General features: G+C 37.7%; 1 protein-coding gene across 1 annotated transcript; it reads left to right on the forward strand.

The window, feature by feature from the left end:
- The first annotated feature begins 16,471 nt into the window (after window positions 1–16,471).
- LOC116584198 (GDP-Man:Man(3)GlcNAc(2)-PP-Dol alpha-1,2-mannosyltransferase-like) lies at window positions 16,472–19,133 on the forward strand. Its single transcript, XM_032332192.1, is given in 2 exon segments — window positions 16,472–16,782; window positions 16,784–19,133. Coding segments are annotated over 2 exon segments (1,482 nt in total). The 5' UTR covers window positions 16,472–16,506; the 3' UTR covers window positions 17,990–19,133.
- The last annotated feature ends 7,134 nt before the right edge of the window (window positions 19,134–26,267 follow it).

Below are 26,267 nucleotides of genomic sequence, written 5' to 3' on the forward strand. Positions count from 1 at the left end.
GAGCAGAAAGAGAGAAAGCATGTGTGTGAGGAGACAATTAATGTATTACCAGCACAAGAGTCCTCTTGGTAGGCAACAGAGTTTTCTTAAAAAATTATCTTGCTAGGAAGCAGGAGGCAAAGCAAAGGAGGACTTAAGACCTGGAAACAGAATGAAATGAAGCAATAAAGAGATAGGTATGGGCACATGGGTGGCTCAGTTGTTTAGGCAGCTGCCATCCACTCAGGTCAAGATCCCAGAGTCCCTGGATCAAGTCCTGCATCAGGCTCTCAGCTCCATGGGGAGTCTGCTTCTCCCTCTGACCTTCTACGCTCTTATGCTCTTTCTCTCACTCACTCTATCTCTCTCGAATAAAAATAAGTAAAATCTTTTTAAAAATAAATAAAAATAAAGAGATAGGTATGTTGATAGGCCAGAGAAATAAACAAGACAGGGTTGTAGTATATAGGGAAGAGGCAAGGTGACTTTTCAAGAGGTTGGCACTAATGGGAAAAGATGACCAGGGAAAATTAAGAATGGTGATAAAATTTTAAGACCTGAGTTGTTAGTCAATTCTAGTTTGTTTGTGTTGCTGCTGGTATGAAAATGCCTTCTGACTCTCCAGACCGACTCTAAAACCTAGCTTGTCTACAGGAGATATAACAGTGATTAAAGGGATGGGTAGCTGAACGGAAGCATGTTCTCCTTCTATGAGTGTCTCCATAGAGCTTCATGGTGTTGGGGTGGTTCACACCATGCTTTGAGTTGGTAGACAGTGATCTACAGGACAAAGAAGCACAATCAAGTGGTAGCGAGGGAAACTGATTCAGGGGTCATGGAGGAACAACCTTCCTTTTCCCAGTATTAGAAAATTGATCATTCAAATACACATTTATTCATCTATTCAACAAATATGGACCATAAGACAACAGTACTCTGTGTGTAATGAATTATAAAAGGGAGAAAAAACAGCCACAGTCTTTGTACTTATGGATCTTGTAGTATAGTGAGGAAAATAAAAGTAAACTGAATAATCCTACAAATCTAATACAACTTTTTGAAGTCCTAGAGAGATGAGTCACATACCACTGTAAGAGTCATTAATAAAGGGGCGCCTGGGTGGCTCAGTGGGTTAAAGCCTCTGCCTTTGGCTCAGGTCATGATCCCAGGGTCCTGGGATCGAGCCCCGCATTGGGCTCTCCTCTTGGCAGGGAGCCTGCTTCCTCCTCTCTCTCTGCCTGCCTCTCTGCCTACTTGTGATCTTTGTCTGTCAAGTAAATAAATAAAATCTTAAAAAAAAAAAAGAGTCCTTAATAAGGAAAGAAGATCTAATGTGGGCAATAAGATAAATTTTCCAGATAATTAACTGAGTGTTGAAGGGTGAGTAAGAGCTAAATGGGGTTAATAATATCTTAGCACAGTGTCAGCGAAAGGAATAACTGAAACATCATATGAAAAGCTTCAGACCATGGCATATTACCTTGATTCTAAGGTAGTATGAATGAAAAGACACATTGACTTAACAATAGTTTGTGGGAGAATAAAGAAGCATGACTACCTAACTGAAAACATCATGTAAGGTGCAAGTTCATTTCTGAAATATTAGAAGGATGACACCCTGAGGCAACAAGATTCTTTATATTCCAAGCCTAGCACTGTACATTTGTAAAATGCACACAAGCATTTCTAAAATAAATTCATATCTATCCCTCTTCTGTTTCTCTTTTATCTTTTCTTTCTTTCAGGTATTATTATCTCATTTTGCTTGTCAGACATATTGATATTTAAAGATATATCTATTCCTTCTTCATACAGTATTTTTTTTTCTGAAAGATGTATGGAAAGTTAATGGATCATACTTGAGAAATGAATGCATAATGATGAAATTTTAGGCATTTCTATTAGAACATTTTTGAGATGAGGATCTTCCCAGAAACCTTTGAAACAGAACATGTAAAACACAACCATGTAAGGCATGAAAACTGGAATTTTTTTTAGTCACTTATTTAACAACAATAGTTCATTATTTGATCAAGTCACTGTCCAATGTAGATAGACAAGGCACTGCTCTGTTCAGTACAGTCTTTCATGGGCCTCTCTACATCTTCTGTGTCTCTGCTTTCTCATAATTTCTTACAGTTCTCTCTATTCAGGAATAGTGTAGAAAGACTTTATAGTAGAGATACTTAAACGCCAGGCTGGCAAGAGATAAACATCAATGCTGTTCAGATTCCATAAGCCAGAGCTTGGTTTCATGGCCACATCTAATTGCACATTAATACCAGGATTGTCTTGTAACCAAAGCCTAATTTCTGTATATAAACAAAGCAGAACTAACTGGCGCATGTGTGAATGGATTCTGCAACAGGGATTGTGAGCACAGACCCTAAGGAAAACTCCATGATCACCATGCCCTATGTGTTCCCCTCTTTGTGGAATCCTCTCCCCTTGACTACGGGCAAGACTTAATCTGATCAGTAAAATATGAAAAAGGGGATAGAATGTCACTCCCATGACCATGCATTATATAAAACTCTGCCATATTGCTGAATTCACTCTTTCTCCCTTTCAGTTTTGTTATGAGAGGGCCTATGGGGAAGATCAAGTGGCAAGGAACTGCTGGTGGCTCCAGGGGCTGGGACAAGTCTGGCTGCCAGACATCAAGAAGTTCTGCCAACAACACAAGTGCAACACAAAAGCAGATCCTTCCCTAATTGAGACTTTGGATGAAAACCCAGTCCAGCTAACACCAGCACCCTGGTGGGACCTTAAACTTAGGACCCCACTAAGCTGAGCCTAGGTGCCTAAGCCATGGACTTGTGAGATCATAAATTGTGTTGTTTTAAGTAGATAAGTTTGTGGTAGTTTGTCCAAGTGAAAATTAATATAAAGACCTCATTTGCTCCTCTGAGTTATGCAGCTACAACATGAATCAGTAATATTAATCTTTAAAACTTTATTGTCCAAGATGGGCTTGACAGTGGGTGGATTAAGAGTCAATTCCTATTTCACAATCCTCCAGAAAGGGCCCCCCCAGGATCTGCTATGCTAATCATCCTCCCATACTGATAATGTTTTCTTCTTGCCAGATTTACTAGATACACACTTAGCTTTCTTATCTGTGCAACTTCATGCCTGACTGCGTCTTAAATTTATAAACATCATCCCAAACTTCACACAGATGGAACATGAAAAAAGATGGCAAATGCGCAGAACTAAGCACAATTCTTATTCAAATTCCTAAGGAGCAGAACAGCATGGAACCTTGTGGTTGCCAATGCCATACACCCTAGACTGCTAGGGCAAGGAGCACTTGGATCCATTCCCTTCACCCTGGCCCAAATATCAGGTCCTTGGAGAGTAAAGAAATGCTCAGAAGCAGCCTGAAGTAGTGCTTTGAACTGCTGGACTCTTCAGCCACCCGGAACGACTGACAGATGGAGCAGGTTATGGAGCCAGGTGGTGAGGCTGAGCCTTAATCTAGCTGCCCGCCCATCAGCCCATCCTTCTGTTGCTCTGGGATGTCTCACAGGAACCCAGGTGGCAGCTGGGAATTGAAAGGATGGGAAACACCTTAGCAATAGCTTCTAAGACAGCTCACAAAGCACAGCCAGTATTTGGGAATATGATCCAAATGCCCCCCTTGCTTTGCAAAAACAAGATAGGGAAAGGGATCTGCCCCAGACTGTGGAGGAGAAGCTAGCCATATGTTGGCTTCATCCTATAGGCAGGATTAAATAAACTCCCCACAGAGGTCCATGAAATCAACATTTCAACTAAATAAAAGGTCCTGAAACACCTATAATATACCTTTTTGCTCAGAAAATAAAGAATTTTGGTAGCTATGGTCACTACCATCTCACCCACCTCTATCAATACAATTTTCAGCTTTAATATTTCTCTTCTTTTGCTGCTTCTCAACCACGAAAATATGAAATGAATCTTGAATTTTTTTTTTCCCCTATAGCTATCCTATCCTTTTCCTTCTGGTCACATCTTCAACTTTGCAAATAACAGAGAAATTTGCATACACATACCTCTTCCATTTGAAAAAATATATTCCTAGAAAGGAAGTGCAAAATGAAAAGAGTAGAAATACATATTAAAAGTTTAACTTGGGGGAAAAAATCCACCAATGTAGATATACTGTGCATAAAGAACTAAAGAATAATTCCTGGAAAAAAATCACCCTCATCTTGCACACAAATCAGCAACATTTATTGAGCATCCACTATACTCAAGACACTAAGCTTGAAGTTAAAGAAAATATAAATGTATTGAAATTGGAAATTCTCACCTTAAAAGTTTATCATTTGTTTCGCGAGCTAAGAAAAAGAGGTTGGAATTATACCACAGTATATATTGGGAGTATACCGTCATGTATAAGTCATTTTTAAATTCATATTCTTGGTTAATCCTTAGATAAAGTGTGCCTTTTAAATAGGTAAATCTTTGGGATGCCTGGGTGGCTCAGTCGTTAAGTGTCTGTCTTCCACTCAGGGCATGATCCCAGGGTCCTTGGGATGGAGCCCGACATCAGGCTCCCTGCTTGACGGGCAACCTCATTCTCCCTCTCTCACTTCCCCTGCTTGTGTTCCCTCTTTTGATATGTCTTTCTCTGTCAAATAAATATATAAAATCTTTTTTTTTTAAATGAAAGATAAGGCGGGGTTTTTTTTAGTTGTTTTTTTTTTTTAAATTTATTTGACAGGAGAGAGAGAGTTCACAAGTAGGCAGAGAGGCAGGCAGAGAGATAGGGGGAAGCAGGCTTCCCACTGAGCAGAGAGCCCGATGTGGAGCTTGATCCCAGGACCCTAGGATCACGACCCGAGCCGAAGTCAGAGGCTTTAACCCACTGAGCTATCCAGGCACCCCAATATATAAAATCTTTTAAAGAAAAACAAATAGGTAAACCTTTTCCTGATAACACTGACAAGAAAAATGTGTCTCAGAGTGTGGTCTGCTGAAGGTCACCCAGCAAATAGGTCTTTGAGCCGAACCTTAAAACACAGTTCTTCAAACCCCAAGCTCAATGCCCTTCTTACATCTGTGTCTAAATGAAACAAACTCCAAGTGTCAAGGATGTCCACAAATGGAAGAAACTACATAGAATCCCATAAACAAGTTTGTCAGAAGGGATATGGAACATGAGCTTGGCCCTGTAACTTCAGCAGATAAGGAAAGAAGGAGAAGCTCTGGGTTGGAGAAATGTTGGCTGAGAGCAAAGGCTTAGAAGTATGAATGAGAATATAAGAAGGGCCCTGTATTCATTTACAAGTTACTGAATGTCTCCCTCATTTCTCACTTATGATTATTTTCCACATGTATAAACTTAAAAAACATCTTCTGCAATGTAGGAATATATTTTCTCCTTTGAGGTATAGTGGCAATAAAGGGTAGGGGGATGTTAAGCAGCAACCCTGTGTCTGTAGAAGGCAGCAGTTATACATGTGAACTTGTTCCAAACTGCCTGAGGTCAGATCTCATTTCCATATCTATCTGCACGTGCAACCTTGCAAAAATTGCACCAGTTTCATTATCTATCAGTGGAGATTCTGCAAGTACCTGACTTAAATAACCTTTGTGAGCATTCAAGGAGTTACCTCCTGTAAAGCACTCATCAAGTAGGTGCTCAGTAAATACTGCATTTGGATCTCCCCAAGCTGCCTATATTTTTCTGCAACAATCATCAAACAATCCAACCTAGAACCATCAAAGCAGGAAAGATTGAGAACATGCCCTAGGGCCTGGTTCTGGGCAGTAGACTGGTAGTTCTAACAACAGCACAGAGCACTGGAAACTTCCAGCTGCTATAGATCAGTGGCTTTAGAGCCAAAATAGATTCTAAGCAAGCAAAATTTTACAGATCTAATTAGAAAGCATAGCTTTATGGCCCCAAAGAGTGGATAATATACATTGTACGTGTGTGTTTTTCACAGCAGTAATAAAAATTAACTGAAAATCTTTCGTCAGCATCTGAAACAGTGTTTTTCCTCTTTATTTCATCTAAACATTTAGAATTGATTACAAAGAATTAGCTTCTAAATATTTTATTTATTTTGTATTTTGAATACTTCTAATTCATAAATGATTCAATGTTCTGGTTTTGTTTTGTTTTTCTTTGTTTTTTTCTTTTTTGGATGTATGAGCAAATGCAGCCTTTGACTTTCACAAACGTTCTCTATTTTTTATGATTTCTACTTTAGTAAAAAGTAAAACTTTTTAGTTTACTTTTTAGTAAAAGTCAGCAAAAATCCTTAACAATTAAGTAACACAATCAGAACACTGATACTTAGATTAGATATAGGAAAGTCTCTGAGCATTTGATACATTGTGAATATTCTAAAAGTTGAGCTAAATATCAAATGAATAGCAAAGGGAAAATGGAAAGAGGAGATGGAGCATAGATACGATGACTATATTGTCTCAACTAAAATTAGAAATGATAAATAATTCTAACTTCATAATTTATCAATAAAAGACTCACAATGACATAATAAACACATCAACTTTATTTACATGTTCAGCATATCACTGTCATATTAAAAAGAAAATATTTCTTAAAAATATTTTTAGAGGTATATAATAGTTAAGATAATCTTTGAGATCACATTTGCTCAGATAATGCATATGATTGATGTAAGAAAGTGAGTGCTTGGCAAGGAAGTGTAATGCCTGGTCTGTGTCTGGTGATTTATACACGTTATATCAATTAATTTCCCTGCATGCCTGAGAAGTGGTTAGTTCTAGTTCCATATTAGCTCCAGCTTCCAAATTATCTTACCATGGTTCATAAAGAAATAATTTCCTCAAAACCCACATCAGACAAAAAGCAGTATGAAGATTCAAGCCCAAGTGTTTCTGATGATAGAGCCTGCCCATTTGTCCCCGTTGCCTGCTGCCTCCCAAGAACCAAGGAAAGTCACAAACATTCCTGGGAGGAGCATACTCTGTTTTTTTGTTTTGTTTTGTTTTTAAATATTTTATTTATTTATTTGACAGGCAGAGATCACAAGTAGGCAGGGAGGCAGGCAGAGAGAGAAAGGGGGAAGCAGGCTCCCCACTGAGCAGAGAGCCCGATGCGGGGCTCCATCCCAGGACCCTGAGATCATGACCTGAGCCGAAGGCAGAGACTTAACCCACTGAGCCACCCAGCCGCCCCAGCATACTCTGTTTTTTATTCCTTCTAACCTAGTGCTTTCCCAGTACCTACTTTTACCTAGAATAAGACCTCATCCCCAAAGACAACTGCTTTTTCTGTTTATCTTCATCATTACTTATGAGATTAAAAAATAGGGGGGATTCTAGAAAATTCCCCACTTTCTTATGAGCTACTAAATAAAATTCAGGATAGTAGAAAAATACAGGTATGTTTGAATATGTAAACTTATATGTAAACTTATAGGAACATAAAAACATAATCGTAAGGAAGAAGTGGGACTATGGTATAGAGAGTGCAATAGGAGGATCCTGTGCTCATGTCCTCCCATGGACACAACACAATAACAACTACATCTATATAACTACCTTGAAAAATGATCTGAAGCCTGCCAGAACAGGTGTTCCATAGCTGGTCATAGAGAGAAGGCCACATTGAAAAGGGGAGGAGAGCTGAAGACACAGTTGGGACCCAAATCCCTGGCACAGTTAACTACAAACAGGAGGGATATCAAAGCACAAAGGAATGAGAAGAACAGATGCCATACCAAGCACCTCCAGCACTGGGGATCTGCAGCGAGAAGACAAGTCCCCATAACATCTGGCTTTGAAAACCAGAGGGTCTTAACTCCAGGAGCTTTTAAAATCACCAGGGCTTAATTCTGGGAGCTTTAAGAATCAAATGCTTAACTCTGGGAGAGAAGGAGAGTGATGAGAAACTGAGTCCTCACCTTAAAGAGGTAGCATAATGGAAAACTTAGCCCAGAGGTAGCCCTAAAGCAGTAGTTTGAAAAGCACCTGAAATATATGTGAAGATTTATTGACTAATTTTAGAACATGTGTTGTAAGGACAGGTATCTGCCAGAGATTTCCCTGGGAATTCATTTCTCTTTCCTTCTGCAAGCCTAGATAGTCAGATGCTTGTGGGACCCAGTGCTAACACTCTTCACCTACCTTGCCACTACTACATGCTCCACCCATATGTTCCCCTACAGACCCATGCCACCAACACACACACCTCAGCAGGTGTTCCTCCAAAATGGCTCCTACCTACCACACATGACATACAGCACCATTCAGGACCAGTGGCACTCCAAAGTGACTTCTGCTCTGGGGAGAAGAGAGGTAATCCCACACAACAGTGTATATTATACACAGCGAGGCTGACTGCTGGCTCCACCTACCCATGAACCCATAGCAGTTACAGCTGGGACTCTCAACAGCATGGGGAGAAACCCCTGCCTGGTACGCCCATAGAAGGTAAAGCCAGTCATTGTAGCCAGCTGAACTGAAGGCAACTGTGGCTCAGCCACAGTAGGAGAATGCATGCAGTCCATATGGGGACACCCATGGAATACTTGGTTCTGCTGACCAGTGGGGATTGTGCTACAGGGCACAACAGGACATCTTCTAAACAAGGCCACTATTGTCAAGACCAGAAGACATAGCTCACCTACCTATACATAGAAACAAACACAGAGTTAGGAAAAATGAGGAAACAGAGAAATATGTCCCATATGAAAGAACAAGACAAAATTAGAGCAAAAGAAATAAATTAATTAGAAATAAGCAATATGACTGAAAAGAATTCAAAGTAATGGTCATAAGGACACTCACTGGACTTGAAAGTAGAGTGAATGAATTCTGTAACTATTTCAACAGAGATAGATTTTGAAATAAAAAGGAACAGTCAGAGCTAAAGAACTCAATACCTAAGATGAAAAATACATGAGAAGGGGCATCTGGGTGACTTAGTTAAGTGCCTGACTCTTGATTTCAGCTCAGGTCATGATCTCAGGGTCGTGAAATAAAACCCCATATCAGACTCTGCATTGACCATGGACCCTGCTTAAGATTCTACCTCTCCCCACCTCTCCCTCTGTCCCTCCCCCCTCAAAAAAAAAAATACACTAGAGGGAATAATCAGCAGATTCAAGGATGTAGAAGAATGGATGAGCAGTCTAAAAGACAAGGTAATGGAAAACAACTAAACTGAACAGTGAAACAGTGAAAGGGGACAAGAATAATTTTAAAAAAAGACTAAGGGAAATCTGTGACATCATACCAATGTTCATATTATATGAATCCCAGAGGGAGGAGAAGAGAAAGAAGGGAGCAGAAAAGTTGTATTAAGAAATAATACCTGGGGGCACCTGGATGGCTCAGTGGATTAAGCCTCTGCCTTCGGCTTAGGTCATGATCTCAGGGTTCTGGGATTGAAACCCGCATCAGGCTCTCTGCTCAGCAGGAAGCCTGTTTCCCCCTCTCTGCCTACTTGTGATCTCTCTCTCTCTCTCTCTCTCTGTCAAATAAATAAATAAATAAAAATTAAAAAAAAAAAAAGAAATAATACCTGAAAATTTCCCTCATCCAGAGAAGAAAATAGACGTCCAAATCCAAGATACACAGCGAGTCCCTAACAAGCTTAACTCAGCAATGTCCACACCAAAACACATAATAATTAAAATGGCAAAAAATAATGATAAGCAGAGAATTTTAAAACATAGCAAGAGGAGAGGAAAGAAAAGAGTTACATACAATGGAAACACCATGAGGCTATCAGCTGATTTTTCAGCAGAAATATTGCAGGACAAAAGTCAGTGGCATGATATATTCAAAGTGTGGAAAGGAAAAAATCAACATCCAAAATACTGCACCCAGCAGTATTATCATTCAAAATTGAGAGAGAAATAAAGAATTCCTTAGACATATAAAAGTTAAGGGCATTCATCACCACTAAACCAGTCTTACATGAGATATTAAAGGGAATTCTTAAAAAAAAAAAAAAAGCCATAACCAGAAGTAAGAAAATTATGAAAGCAAAAATTTCACAGGTAAAATCAATCATACAGTAAAAATAATAGATCAATCACTTATAAAATCAGTATGGAGTTTAAAACACAAAAGTAGTAAAATTAATTTCATCTACAACATTTAGTCAAGGAATACACAAAATAAAAAAATTAAAAATATGACATCATAAACATAAAATGTGGAGGAGTGAGTAAAAATTTAGTGCTTTTGGAATGTGTTCAGATTGAAGCCACTTTCAACCTACTATCCACATAGGACGTTATATTTGACCCCAATAGTAACCACAAATTAAAACCCTATAATAAATACACAAAAATTGGGGCACCTGGGTAGCTCAGTGAGTTAAGCCTCTGCCTTCAGCTGAGGTCATGATCTCTGGGTCCTGGGATTGAGCCCTACATCGGGCTCTCCACTCAGCAGGGAGCCTAATCTCCACCCCACCCCTGCCTCTCTCTGCCTGCCTCTCTGCCCACTTGTGATCTCTCTCTGTCAAATAAATAAAACCTTTAAAATAAATAAATAAATAAATACACAAAAATAAAGAGAAAGGAATCCAAGTATAATACCAAAGAAAACCATCAAACTACAAAAAAGAAAAGAGCAAGAGAACAGCCAGAAACAATTCACAAAATGGCAACATGTACATACCTATCAATAATTACTTCGAATGTAAATGGACTAAATGCTCCAATCAAAAAACACAGGGCAACTGAATGGATAAACAACTAGACCTATCTATATGCTGCCTACAAACAACTCACTTCAGACCTAAAGATACATACAGACTAAGAGTAAAGGAATGGAAAAGATATCCCATGTAAATGAAAGTGAAAGGGGAAAAAAACCAAGGTAACAATACTTTTACCAGATAAAGGAGGCTTTAAAACAGACTTTATCAAGAGACAAAGAAGGGCATTACATAATGATAAAGGGAGCAATCAAAAGAGGATAGATCAACTGTAACTATCTATGCACTCAACCTAAATACATAAAGCAAATATTAATAGACACAAAGGAAGAAACTGGAGGCAATACAATAACAGTAGGGGACTTTCAAACTACATTTGCATCAAGGGACAGATTATACTGACAGAAAAATCAAGGAAACTGGTTTTGAATGACATATTAGATCATATGGACATAACAGACATATACAAAACATTTGATCCAAAAACAGCAGAATTCACATTCTGTACAACTGCACATGGAACATTCCTCAGGATAGATCACATGTTAAACCATAAAATAAGTCTCAATAAATTTACAAAAATTGAAATCATATCAAGCATCTTTTCTGACCATAATGCTATGAAACCAGAAATCAATGATAAGGAAAAACTGGGAAAAAAACACAAACACATGAAAACTAAATGATATGGTACTAAACAACCAATGTGTCAACAACAAATCAAAGGGGAAATATAAGGAGACAAATGAAAATACAAATACAGTGGCCTAAAATCTTCAGGATACAGCAATAGCAGTTTTTATAGCCCAATGGGGCTATCTCAAAAAATAAGAAAATGTTTAAGCAAACAACATAACCTTATACCAAAGGTATTAGGAAGAGAAAAACAAAGCCCAAGCTAGTAGAAGAAAATGAAATAACAAATATTAGAGCAGAAAGAACTAAAAAAGAGACTACTACTTCTACTACTAGAAAAGATCAATGAAATCAATAGCTAGTTCTCTGAAAGATAAACAAAATGAATAAACCTATAGCCAGATTCATCAAGAAAAAAAGAAAGATCTCAAATAAATAAAATCAGAAATGAAGGATGAGAAATAACAACTGACACCACAAAATACAAAGGATTATAAGATACTATTTAAAAAAATTATATGTCAACAAATTGGACTACCTAAAAGAAACAAGTTCTTAAAACCATACATATTTCTAAAACCGAATCAAAAAAAAAAATAAACAACCAAATTTGTACAAACCAATTACTAGTAATGAAATTGAGATTTTTTGGATTATCCAAAAAATCTCAATAAACAAAATTTCAGGACCAGTTTGCTTCACAGATGAATTCTATCAAAATTTTAAATTAGAGTTAATACCTGTTATTCTCAAAATGTTCTGAAAAAACAGAAGAGGAAGAAAAACTTCCAAATTCATTCTATGAGGCCAGCATTACCTTTTTTTCAGATAAAGAGAAAAAAGAGAAAGAAAGAAAGAAAGAAAGAGGAAGAGGAGGAAGGAAAAAAGGAGAAGGGAAGGAGGGAGGGAAGGAGGGAGGAAAAAGAGGAAAGGTAAGGAAAAAGCTAAGCTAAGCTAAGCTATGCTAAGAGAAACTACAGGCCATTATCTTTGATGAAGATAGATGCAAAACTCCTCAACAAAATATTAGCAAGCCAAATACATTAAAAGGATCATTCACAACAATCCAGTGGGATCTATTCCAGTAATGCAAGGCTAATTCAATCTGGGCAAATGAATCATTGTGATACACCATTTTAATAAGAGGATGATGAAAACCATATAATCTTCTCAATAGATGCAGAAAAAGTTTTAACAAAATAGAATATCCCTTCATGATTAAAACTCTCAACAAAGTGAATTTAGAGAAAACATGTCTTAATAAAGTCTATATATGAAACACCCAGAGGTAACATAATACTTCTTGCTGAAAAACTGAGAGCTTTTCCTCTAACATTATGAACAAGATAATGTTGTGCACTCTCACCACTTTTAAACAACATAGTACTGGAAGACACAGCCACAACAACAGCCATCAGACAAGAAAAAGAAATAAAAGGTATCCAAATTGGTAAAGAAGAAGTAAAACTATCACTATATGTATACAACATGATATACTATATATAGAAAACCCTAAAGACTTCATCAAAAAACATTAGTACAAATGAATGAATTCAGTAAAGCTTCAGGATACAATAATTTTGTATATTAATTATATACAGAAATCTGTAGTAGCAGAAACAAAGTAGCAGAAAGAAATTATAGAACAATCCCATTTACAATTGCAACAAAAATAATAAAATACCTAGGAATAAATTTCACCAATAAGGTGAAAGACCTCTGGTCTGAGAACTATGACAGAAATGAAAGAAATCGAAGACAACACAAACAAATGGAAAGATATACCATGCTCATGGATTAGGAGAATTAATATCATTAAAATGTCCATATCACCCAAAGCAACCTACAGATTTAGTGCAATTCCTATCAATATACCAATAGCATTTTTCATAAAACTAGAACAAGCAATCGTAAAACTTGTGTGGAAACACAAAAAATTGGAATAACTAAAGTAATCTTGAGAAAGAAGAAAAAGTTGGAGGTATCACATCCTAAATTCTAAGTTATACTACAAAATTATAGTATTCAAAACAGTATGATACTGGCACAAAAATAGACACATAGATCAACAGAACAGTCTTGAGAGCCCATAAATAAACCCACACCTATATGGTCAATAAGGCAAGAATATATAATGGGGGAGACAGTCTCTTCAGTAAATAGTGTTGGGAAAAAACAAACAGCTACATGCAGAAAGATGTAACTGGACTATTTTTTTTTTTTTTGGCACACTTTTTAATGAAAATCTATAAAACACTGTGGCCAAACAAGTTAATTTAGGAAATAGAGATGTTAGAAAAAGCAATGATGGACTGATACAAAGAGATCAGGCGGAAGTTATTTTCACTATATTAATATGATAACCAGCTGATTACAGTTTATCCTAATCACCAAACACATTCTCCCTTGCTATGCTCATTTACTTTTTTTTTACTTATTTTATTTTTAAAAATTTTTTCAATGTTCCAAGATTTGTTATTTATGTGCCACACCCAGTGCTGCATGCAATATGTGCCCTCCTTAATAGCCACCACCAGATTCACCCAACCCTCTACCCACCTCCCCTCCAAAACCCTCAGCTTATTTCTCAGAGTCCACAGTCTCTCATGGTTTGTTTCCCCCTCCGATTTCCCCCAACTCACTTCTCCTCTTCATCTCCCAATGTCCTCGGTGTTATTCCTTATGCTCCACAAGTAAAATATATAATATTTTATATAATAAAATATATAATAATTAACTCTCTCTGCTTGACTTATTTCACTTAGCATAATCCCTTCCAGTCCCAGCGTAATCTCTTCCAGTCCCATCCATGTTGATACAAAAGTTGGGTATTCATCCTTTCTGATGGAGGCATAATACTCCATTGAATATATGGACAATATCTTCTTTATCATTCATCTGTTGAAGGACATCTTAGCTCTTTCCACAGTTTGATGACTGTGGCCATTGCTGCTATGAACATTGCAGTACAGATGGCCCTTCTTTTCACTTCATCTGTATCTTTGGGGTAAATACCCAGTAATGCAATTGCAGGGTCATAGGGTAGCTCCAACCAATACCAAAAGATTGAGATTATTCCCTGTGTGTTCTCAGGCCACAAAGTTTTGAAACTGGAACTCAACCACAAGAAAAAGTTCGGAAGGAATTCAAACACTTGGAAGCTAAAGACCATCCTGCTTAAGAATGTTTGATCAACCAGGAAATCAAAGAACTTAAAACAATTCATGGAAACCAATGAGAATGAAGACACATCGATCCAAAACCTGTGGACTCTTTATTTATACCATACACAAAAATAGACTCAAATGGATTAAAGTCCTAAATATGAGACTTGAATCCATAAAACTCTTAAAAGAAAACATAGTCAGTAATCTCTTGGATATCACCTAAGCAAAATATTTACCGATATGCCTCGGGCAAGGGAAACAAAAGCAAAAGCAAACAACTGGCCTGCATCAAAACAAAAAAGTTTTTGCATATCAAAGGTAAACATCACCAAAAGGAAAATTCAAACTATTGAATGAAAATGGAAGAAAATATTTGCATATGAAATATCTGATAAGAAGTATACCCCCCAAATTAAAGAACTTATAAACTCTGTAACAGTAGCAACCAAAAAATAAAAAAATTCAATTAATAAATAGGCAGAGGACCTGAATGGACATTTTTCCAAAGAAGACATGCGGATGACCAACAGACACATAAAAAGATGCTCAACATCATTTGTCATCAGGAAAATGGAAATCAAAACCACAATGAGATATCACCTCACACCTGTTAAAATGGCTGAAATTTAAAAAAAAAAAAAAACCCACAAGAAATAACAGTGTTGGTGAGGATATGAAGAAAAAGGAATCCTTATACACTGCTAATGAGCATGTAAATTGGTTAGCCACTGTGGACAACTGTATGGAGACTCCTCAAAAATTAAAAATAGAACTATTATATAATCCAGTAATTCCCCTACTGGGTATTTACCCAAAGAAAATTAAAGCACTAATTTGAAAAGATATATGCACACCTATGTTTATAGCAGGATTATTTATAATAGCCAAGATATGGAAACACCCAAGTAGATGAATAGATAAAGAAGTTGTGGTATATATGTATGTATTATGGAATATTATTCAGCCATTTAAAAACATGGAAATTTCTACCATTTGTGACAACACAGACCTTGAAGGCATTATGCTAAGTGAAATGTGTCAGAGAAATACAAAAATTGTATGATCTCACTTATATGTGGATTCTAAAAACAAACAAACCTCATAGAAAAAGAGATCAGACTTGAGGTTACTAGAGGCAAGGGGTGGGAAGAAGGGAAACCGGAGGCAAGGGGTCAAAAGGTACAAACTTCCAGTTATAAGATAAATAAGTCCTTGGGACGTCGTACAACATAATGACTATAGCAACACTGCTATGTGATCTACAGAGTAGATCCTAAGACTTCTTATCACTAGAAAAAATTTTTTTTCTTTCTTTTATCTATATGAGATGATAGATGTTAACTACACTTATTGTGGTAATCACTTCAAAGTATATGTAAATCAAACCATCATACTGTATGCCTTAAACTTATACAGTGATGTATGTTAATTATTTCTCAATAAAACTGAAAAATAATTGTTAATACTCTGAGCAATGTACCTTTTTTTCAGTTGGAAAAGCAATAAAAGGTAGTGGCTAAGAATGTATGTAATCACACTGGTTGATCTCAAATTGGAGCTCCTCCACTTGACAGCAATGACCTTTGACAATTTACATAAATATCCTGTCAGTTTCTTTATTTGTAAAGTTGGAATTTACAATAATACATAACTTATGGGGTTTTGTTAAGATTCAATAAGAAAAGCTATATAAAAACTTTATTCCCAATACCTGGTTTATGGTACTCTATATTTTTAATATGTTTTATTTTAATCTCATTTTATATTTCGATTTTATTATAAGTCACTTCTAATTTTCATTGACTATAACTAGATATTAAATGCACTAGACACTGTTCAGATTCTTCAGCTATCTTAACCACTTCACTCTACTGAGTCTCCACTAATAATAGTTTAATTAGTCATGAAAAACAAGTCTGTTAGCTGTTAAATTTGGCTCAACTATCTCTGCCACAAAAGGACCCAAAAAGTAAAATCACATAAGCCATGTGATTTTCAACATCTGATAGAAAGACGTAAGTCGGGAACAGGAAAGCGCTTCCTGAGTTCGGGGGTCGAGGAAAGATGGCGACTACCGAAGGGGTTTGGTGCCTGTGCGAGTTGTTGAGATTTTTTTATTCATTATTCCTCCCTGGGCTGGCAGTCTGTGGAACTTTATGCGTATGTCTGTTTATTATCCTCTGGGGAATCAGACTGCTGCTACAGAGAAAGAAAGCATTAGTATCAACTGGCAAAAATGGGAAAAAGCAGATGGTAGTTGCATTTTTTCATCCTTACTGCAATGCTGGCGGAGAAGGAGAAAGAGTTTTGTGGTGTGCCTTAAGGGCCCTGCAGAAAAAGTAGGCATCCTGAAGCAGTTTATGTTGTTTATACTGGTGATGTTAACGTCAGTGGTCAACAGATACTAGAAGGTGCTTTCCGAAGATTTAACATCAGACTCACTCACCCAGTGAAGTTTGTTTTCTTAAGGAAACGCTATCTTGTGGAAGATTCACTCTATCCTCACTTCACACTGCTGGGCCAAAGTCTAGGGTCCATTCTTCTTGGCTGGGAAGCTCTAATGCAGTGTGTTCCTGACGTCTACATTGATTCGATGGGATACGCGTTCACACTTCCTCTGTTTAAGTATTTAGGCGGTTGTCGCATTGGAAGCTATGTTCATTATCCCACGATCAGCACTGACATGCTCTCCGTAGTGAAGAAACAAAATGTTGGATTTAATAATGCAGCTTTCATTACCAGGAATCCTTTTCTTAGCAAAGTAAAGCTCATCTATTATTATTTATTTGCTTTTATTTATGGACTTGTTGGTTCTTGCAGTGATGTCGTGATGGTCAATTCTTCTTGGACACTAAACCACATTCTCTCCCTATGGAAGGTTGGGAATTGCACTAACATTGTTTATCCGCCTTGTGACGTGCAGACGTTTCTGGACATTCCCTTACTGGACAAAAAGAAAACCCCAGGACATTTACTGGTTTCCATTGGCCAGTTCCGGCCTGAAAAGAACCATCCTTTGCAGATCAAAGCCTTTGCTAAATTGCTGAATAAGAAGGTGGCTGAGTCACTGCCTTCCCTTAAACTTGTCCTCATTGGGGGTTGTCGAAATGAAGATGATGAACTGAGGGTAAACCAACTGAGAAGGCTTGCTGAGGAGCTAGGAATTCAAGAAGATGTGGAATTTAAAATAAACATTCCATTTGATGAATTGAAGAATTACTTGTCTGAAGCAACAATTGGTCTGCACACCATGTGGAACGAGCATTTTGGGATTGGAGTGGTTGAGTGTATGGCAGCTGGCACGATTATCCTTGCCCACAATTCAGGAGGCCCGAAGCTTGACATTGTCGTTCCTCACCAGGGAGAGATAACTGGATTTCTGGCCGAAAGCGAGGAAGGCTACGCTGAGACCATGGCTCATATTCTTAACTTGTCTGAGGAAAAGAGACTCCAAATCCGCAGCAATGCTCGGGCATCTGTAAGCAGATTCTCTGATCAGGAGTTTGAACTGGCGTTCCTGTCGTCTGTGGAGAACTTACTTAAATAATGCCATATCTGTACAAATTAAAGATATTTTATATAAAACGGCTAAATACCTTCATACGTTAGTACTTTCCTGAACGTTTCTGTATTGTAATGAAGTCAGCCTAAATAGTGCTCTCAGCAATACATAGAGAGACAGGATATTTATTTCAATGAAAATGAAAAAAAGGCAAAATTACCAAATAGTTTAAATGAAAAGATTTTAGATTAGTATACTGTCCCAGATTCTGAAAAATGTGGATCTGAAAGAAAAAACGAACAGTTGTATGTTGGTATAATCCCTATTTTTCAGATCCTGTTTGTCCAATCACTGTCCCTTAGAACCCAGGAAAGAGAATTTCCCTTTAGAATATAGGAAATGTGGAAAGGAAAATGGAGAACTGACGATTAGATCAGTACTTTAGAACTGTCCTGACATCTTGGGAACACAGAAAAATTCTGGCATATTTAAATTCTCAATGCTACTGTGGATGACCTTCTTGAATATATCTGACGGTTTTCCTTAAAGAGAAAAGACATTTGAAGCAGGCATCATCCCGTTCTAAAAGCAGACAGCGAAAAGACAGAGGGACAGTGAGTGCCCTCCGGCCGTAAAGACAGACAGACAGTAACTGCCCGCAGGCGTTTGTCAGGGGCAGAGGCCCAAAGTCTTTCCATAGCTTGGGGTTCATAGAGTAGCTTTTTGTTTAGTGCTCCCAGTACATTTGTACTGATGGAAAGGGCTACCCTGGTATCCCGTCACAGTTCCACATCTCAGGAGCTGCAAGTCTGCTTGAAGCTGTTCAGAAGGTCGGAGTGAGAACATCGTGCCAAGTTGCTCTTCTCATAGTGACAATGGACGAACGGGCTCCGTCCTCCTAGGTCTCTGTTGGCAGCATCGTGCCTTGGGAGATGATTGGTGGCTTTTAGAAAAGCACTCCAGACTAGTGGTTAGAATACCTGGGCCCGGCCCCAGCATCTTCATTTACAAACATCGGACCTCCTAAGACTCAAGCTGCTTCTTAAATCTTTTTGAAATTCCAATTCTTCACCTATAATCTGTAGGTGGTAATAACTGTCCTCACTACCTCTCAGTAACTCTGATTTGGAAAATATGTGAAAGGACCTTGAAAACCAGAACTAAGTTTTTTTTTTTAAAGGTACCTTTATAAAGTAATTTCATTAAAAGTAACAATATATAGTAGATGTCTCTTGTAATCAGTCCTCCTTATTAATGCGTGAAGACTCAAGGGAGACTCATGGTTACTAAGTCGGTAGCTAGGACAACTGTGCTGGATCACTAGCAGTGATTAAAAGTATGTGGATATGCAGATAGGGCTCAAGAGACCTACAACACTTGGTGTTTTCTGCATACATAATTAGCTCCTTCTAGTTCAGTGAATGGACCTCTTGCACAGTCTGATACGTGTGTGTGTAAGGGGCCTGGGAAACTCCTCATCCAGTCAGGGACGCCGCCAGCTTCATCATCTGCTCCCAGTTACACTGTTGACTCGTCTGTGGGCCACCTCTGTCATCAGCTGGAAAAGCAGCAAAACAGAGTCCCAGGATGGTGGGACACAACACAGCTTTGGGTGGAGATGATTCAGTTTAGAAGAAGAAAACGGGTGGACACTGGAGCTGGAAGGAACCCTACAAATCCTCAGATCCAGTTTCTCATTTTCAGCTTTACAGACAAGAACACTTTAAAGACCTTAAGACTCCAGTCTCACAAAGCTGTTTAAGGACAAAATCAGGATTATAAGTGGGTGCTCTGACTCCAGCCCAGTTCATTTTCTTATCTTGTAGCTAGTCTTGGGGTAAGATTTGTGCCACTGTACCAACAGTCTACCTTTCTACCCTCAGAAAACCATAGGATTAAAAAATCGAAGTGGACTAAGCAGAAGGAAAGGATGCAATATAGGAAAAAAGGATTCTGAAATTCCATAGAGCATTTTTTAATCTTGTTTCTTCAAAATTATTTTTGTCACACCCATCACTGGAAACATACTTCCCATATCTGTTCACTTTCCCTATTGCTAGTGTGGTTATTATGTGTCTTTTTTCCAGAATGACTGATAACCATGAAGTGTGAAAACAATGTGTCAGCTACTGTCTGTCTGGAGAACTTCTGAGTGACTGTTCATTCCTACAAAACATGGTTTTTGAGTGGTCCAAACGTGGTATATTTCGAACCCTGAGCAGTGGGGATTCACATTCTTATTTGGGTTGTACATAATAAAATACATGTTACATGTTAAAAAAAAAAAAAAAAAAAAAAAAAAAAAAAAAAAAAAAAAAAAAAAAAAAGAAAGACGTAAGTCATAAAATTTGCCATTTCATCAGTTTGTGGTAAAAAAAAACAAAAACAAAAACAAAAACCTAAGGACATTACGTATGTAGAAGTGCTTTGAGAATATTGTATTTTCTGGTTTCATATAGATGACAATGCAAAAAGTATGAGTGCAAAAGGAATCTTTCCATACAAGTAAAGACAACCTAAGTAAACAAAGCTAGAAAAATCAAGTGATAAGGAATTGGTTGAGTGCAGCCAAATCAAATAAAAGGCTGGGACAGTGTGTTCTTGGTTTTGGAGAGACTACCAACTTGCAAAGTCATGATCACAGGAAAATCACTTTATATTTCATCCACATTCTGAGAATCAGAGACCAAGACATTAGTGTGGGTGGACTGCAAATTCCATGTTTGGTGAGGGTATGGAAATTCCTCACTCTTTCTTGGTCATATACGTCAGGGTTAAGAGATGTAAGATCTTGAGGCCAAATAGCCCTGGCAATAACTTTAACTCTACGGCATTCATATTCATTAGCTTTTAAAAGATGGCACAAATTCTTTAGCATTCTATCCTTAATTTTAATAACTTGAAGACTTTGACAGGTACATTAGGACTGATTAATAGCAGTGCATAAGATCTCATTCCAGCAAGTAGCCAGACAGTAAAAATAATAATCAGATTTAATCAAGGCTGCATTGGACATACTTCATTAATGATTTTATCGATTAAACCCTTACAAGAACAATAGCTTACCATGTGCCGGTTACCACTCCTAAGTGCTCCATGTATACCTTCTATTAACTTTGACAGTCCTAATCCTGTGAAGTAGTTACCATTATTATCTTCCATTTCGTGGGTCAGAAAACTAAGGCACAAAGAGATTAAATAAGTTTTCTAAAACTCACTCCAGTAAAGAATGGAACCAGGATCTGAACCAAGGCACCCTCTCCACCACTACTCTCGACTGCCTCTTAGGTAGTAGAGTGTGAGATGCAAAATGGAAACCAAAACAGATGTGAAAAATGAACTTCAAAGCTACTGCATCAGTCTTCCCTAATTTTGTGTCTGACTGCAATGTCCTTTTTCTCTTTCTTCATGTAACTGATTCATTCTCACACTTTTACACGCTGCTTTTCTGCAGATGGAAATGATTATTCTTTCTTCTGCGCTTCCATATACCTTGCACATTTCTCCAATTGTAGCACTTAACACAACAGAGCATCATTTTGGTTTACCTCTTTCACTCCCTCCTGAATATAAGCTTCTTTATTGCAGAAACTTTGACTTTGGGATCCCAATGCCTAGTGTAGGGGAAGGGAGGAAGGAAGGTGAAAGGAAGGGAAAGAAGAGGGAGAGGAAGAGGGAAGGATAAGAAAGGAAAGCAGATGGGAAAGAGACATGGACTTGATTTTTTTCTCCGTATTAAACAGAGTCACTCTTTCAAATGCTTAGTATTCAGGACTCCCCTACATTTAAATGAGTTAGATGTGAAAAAGCTGACTCAGAGCTATAAATTTGTCACTAATGCATGAATATATTTTTTAAAGTAGAAACAAAAGACCTGGAAGAAAGAAAAGAATAAAATAAGGGAAGAAGCAAAGCATCCTTGAGGTTACTTTGAAACTGCTTAGAGACAGAAAAGAAAGCCAGCTCCTTCTGTCCAAGGAGATACTTAGCTGATTAAAACAGGAACTGGTTCACTTCCAAAAGACTGCATCACTCTCTGTTTATTAACTTTTACCCCATCTACAGATTGAGGTATGCAAACATTTCACCTGTTCAAATACCTCATGTCTTGGAGACAGCCTTCAGCTGCAATTAATTTTACCCTTTTGCTGACGACAGCTGTGATCCCTCTGCCCTTCACCTGTCTTGCTCTTTCCTTCCCATTTCCAACTTTCACCAACTTGATCAACAAAATCATGCAATCTAACCTGAAAGATCTATTCTTCTCTGAACTTAGAATCATCATTTGTTCTCAAAAACAAAAACAAAAACAAAAAACCCACAAAAACAAAAAACAAAACAAAAAACAAACAAACAAACAAATCTGGCAACCTCTACTTCTAAGGATTTTAACCAATGGTGCCTGGAAATTCTTTAATTTCTTCTTCAGCTGCCCCCCACCTGGAATGGTACCTGTGCATTCTCCTTCTTCTTCTTCTTTTTTTTTTTTTATATTTTTATTTATTTATTTGACAGACAGAGATCACAAGCCGGCAGAGAAGCAGGCAGAGAGAGAGAGAGGGAGAAGCAGGCTTCCGACCGAGCAGAGAGCCCGATGCGGGGCTCGATCCCAGGACCCTGAGATCATGACCTGAGCTAAAGGCAGAGGCTTTAACCCACTGAGCCACCCAGGTGCCCCTGTGCATCTTCTTAACTTGTTTTTGGTTTGCCTTGTAGCTGTATATTTAAGCATCATTTTCTGCCTTTTTTCAGCTGGGCCAAAGGTTTAACTTTCCTATAAATGTCATCCCAGTGCCTGAGATGGATTGGTTTGGAGGCACCCAAAGCCATTACTGGGCTGACCCAAGAGACCACAGTTCCTAGCAATAGAACCTGTGTCATGAAGCTGGCAATGCAGAGCCTCCCTGTATTTGTAAATAATGAAATGATGAGAGCTATTTGGGACTGCACTATATTTCATCCATTAATCTAATAGTCTTTTTTAAAGCCAATGCTTTGCTTTATCTCCCTGGAATAGAAAAGCCATTTGTACCAACCCAGAATAATTTATTAAAGGTTTAAGAGAAAAAAAGAGAGGGGGTATGCTTTCCTTTGTGATGTCCCTTGTTTCCATTCTTCTGGTCTGTTTTTATTACATTTTATATTTTTCCTGGCATCACAACCATGACTTTGAAATGAAGTCCAATATTTCCCTCTTTGGGGGGAATACTTCCTATTTAAATGTTGGGTTTAAAGATAGGGGCTTTAGATTCAGGCTAGATGTATCACTAAGTGTCTTGGTGAACTCAGTTAAGTAACAACCTCTCTAAGCCTTAGTTTTCTCATCTGTAAAATAAAATAATAATAATGTCAGCTTTTCCAGGTTGTGTGACAACTAAATGGTGATAACATATAAAATTCGTTTGTGTTGGGCACATATGCAAAGTTCTGTAAATGAAAGCTGTTCATTAAGAGCATGTGGTTCGCAAAGGGCTTCTGAAACTGTCTCTCTTTTCTCTCTGACTCTGTATTTAACATCTCTGTGAGCCATTAGGGAAGGGAGGAGGAAGAAGGTGGGACACCAAGTAGCAGAGCAGTTTGCTAATTTGACAGGTGCCCAATCTTCAATAATCTATCCCTTCTGGACTGTCCAGAATGATCCTTACCGGCAAGCAGGTGAACTAAGGGGAGCCTTGAGGGAGGCTGAAAGTAGGAAGACTGGAGAACTAAGGAGAAGATTGGGTTTTTTCAGTGAGGCTTCTGTCAAATTTGAGTTGTCACAACACTCATGCAATGTGAGTTAGGGCAACATGCTGGCCTCCAAACACTTTTTTGAAGGGTTCAAATTAATTTTATGCCTTAATATGAAGCTGCCTTAAATGCATGACAATCTTCTAAATTCATTTTAGGCATATTTGGGGCTCTAAAATTTGCATGAAAATAGTCATAAAAATTTTACCCTCTCCAATATCTGCTGCATGTGTTTCTTACAACATCAGAAAGTTCTTCCACTCAGACATGCTAAAAACAACACAGAGGTAGTGGATTCCCACCTGGTCTTGCATGCACTGGCCCAAACGTGTCAGGTGTCTGACACCAGATGCCTACTGAAGGATCGAGTCAACGCCTCCACCTTACTGCATTCTACTTAGAATTGTGCTTATTTATATTTAATCCTCCACTAGATAGAAAATGCCTTGAAAGCAAGATCCACTTATAATTCATTTCACCAGCCTTTGCAGTCCCCACAATATCAAACCTACAGCAGTGCAATGAGTGTTTGTGAACGAGTTTTAATGACTCCGAGCCCAGAAGTGAGATGTCAGCCTGAACAGACTTACCTGACCTTGTCATGACCATCCATGTCAAGGATGATTTCTGCTTTACTTAAGGGAAATCGCAGAACTACGAGGTTGGAGTTGTTTTCTCTACCTAATTCCCTTCTGCTTAGGCAAAAAACTCTTGTTTAACCTCTTCAACAAACATTCTAGCACCCAGTGTCATGAATTTTATTAATCATGAGCTTTGGGGTCAGACAGGGGGCTCTGTGTGAAATTAGAATAGTGATATTATCAACTCATTTTTCATCTTGAAAATGAGAAGAACAGTAATGCCTTCAGCACAAATTTGATAGTGAATATTAAACATGTAAAAGACATGGGCATTAGACATTCAATAAATACGAGTTAGCTTTCTCTTAACTTTTTTAGGGCTTGGTCTAACAGGGAGGGGAAGAAATGTTCAAATTCTTTAGCAATCAGAAACATGCAAAATACAACATTTTGGACATTACAACATCTTTCATGTCCATTATATAATACCAAATTTTGGCAAAGAGTGCTTAAACAGGAACCTTCTACACTGTGAGGGAGAGAACAAACTGGAGCGGCCATTTGGAAAAGCATTCTGTCAATCTTTGTGAAACTGAATATATATATACATATATACACATATAAATGTGTGTGTGTACATATATATGTAAATATATATATATGACAACCAGACATCCCAACCTTGGGTATACATCCCAGAGATATTCTTATGTAAGTCCATAAAGAAAGCAAAATGAGAATAATTATTGCAGTGTCATTTATTATAATGGGAAGCTGAATGTCCCCAGTGCCCATCATAAATAAAACAGAGCGGGTATATTCTGTGGAATTCTATGCAACTATTAAAAGGTACAAACAACAAATGTACATAGAACAAACACAGTTTAAGAAAAAGAAACCTGTAAATATCCTTTATATAAATTGAATACACATAAAAATAAGACTAAATATTTTATAAGAGAACACACAAATTTATGGTCATGTACCATGGGGCATATGGAGAGGAAAGGGGGGCAGGGACTTAATGGTAAAGGGGAGAAAAATCTAAAAGGTCCATTATAGACTAGTGATAAGGACAGTATGCCATAAACTGAAGGGAATGATTAACTCAACTCTGCATTTGAAGTTCAGAAAACAGAAATAGAAAGATATAGAATTTTAAAGTTGTGTGTGCATCTGTGCATGCACAAGCATGTCTATGTGTATGTGTGCACATATGCATGCTTTGATAGAAGAATTTTTTTTTCTAAAGTTATTCAACAATTTCAATTATGGTTATAGTTACATTGGAGGGAGGTTGGGGGTTGACCAGGACAAGGAGAAGGGAGACTTTTCATTTTATACTTTCTGCATTATTTGAATTTTTATCTTATGCCAGTATGACATCCATTTGAATAATTGTTTTTTTGAAAAAAAAATTAACTTCTTAATTCCTGTCTTCCAATTTAATCTCCAATTATATATTTTCCACATTGGTATTGGAACATTTTTAAAATGTTCCTGCCATCCTCTGATGTTTCCACTTAAAAGCCTTCCAATGGCTCCTATTTCCTAGGAAACAACTTCCAACTCTCTAATTCAGAATGGAAAAACTTTTGGAATGCGACTGATATTCTCTACACTTCAGCCATTTTAATCCAGTAAACCCTTTACTTTTGGAAAAATTGGAGACTCCACTGTTTCCACACTGTCAGTTACCATTACATTCTACGTTTTGGCTCACGCTGTGTTCTCTGTGCAGGATATTATCCCCTGGTTTTACTGTCAAATGAATTCCTATATATCCATCAAGGACCACATCATATTTTCCCTTCTCTGGATTTATATCTGGCTCCCTGCCTACCTAAGTAGGTACGATTACTTGCTCCCACATTTATTTTCCTGTCATGTTTTACAAAAATTTCAACTGAAGTCCAGTCAACTCAATGACCTGGTGCTGTTTGTTGTCATGTCTGTCTCCCTGGCTAGAATGTGAGGTTGTTTTTCTACTAAATGCTGAAATCTTAATACCT

The sequence above is a fragment of the Mustela erminea genome, chromosome 2, assembly GCF_009829155.1.
Source record: "Mustela erminea isolate mMusErm1 chromosome 2, mMusErm1.Pri, whole genome shotgun sequence".
Lineage (NCBI taxonomy): Eukaryota > Metazoa > Chordata > Mammalia > Carnivora > Mustelidae > Mustela > Mustela erminea.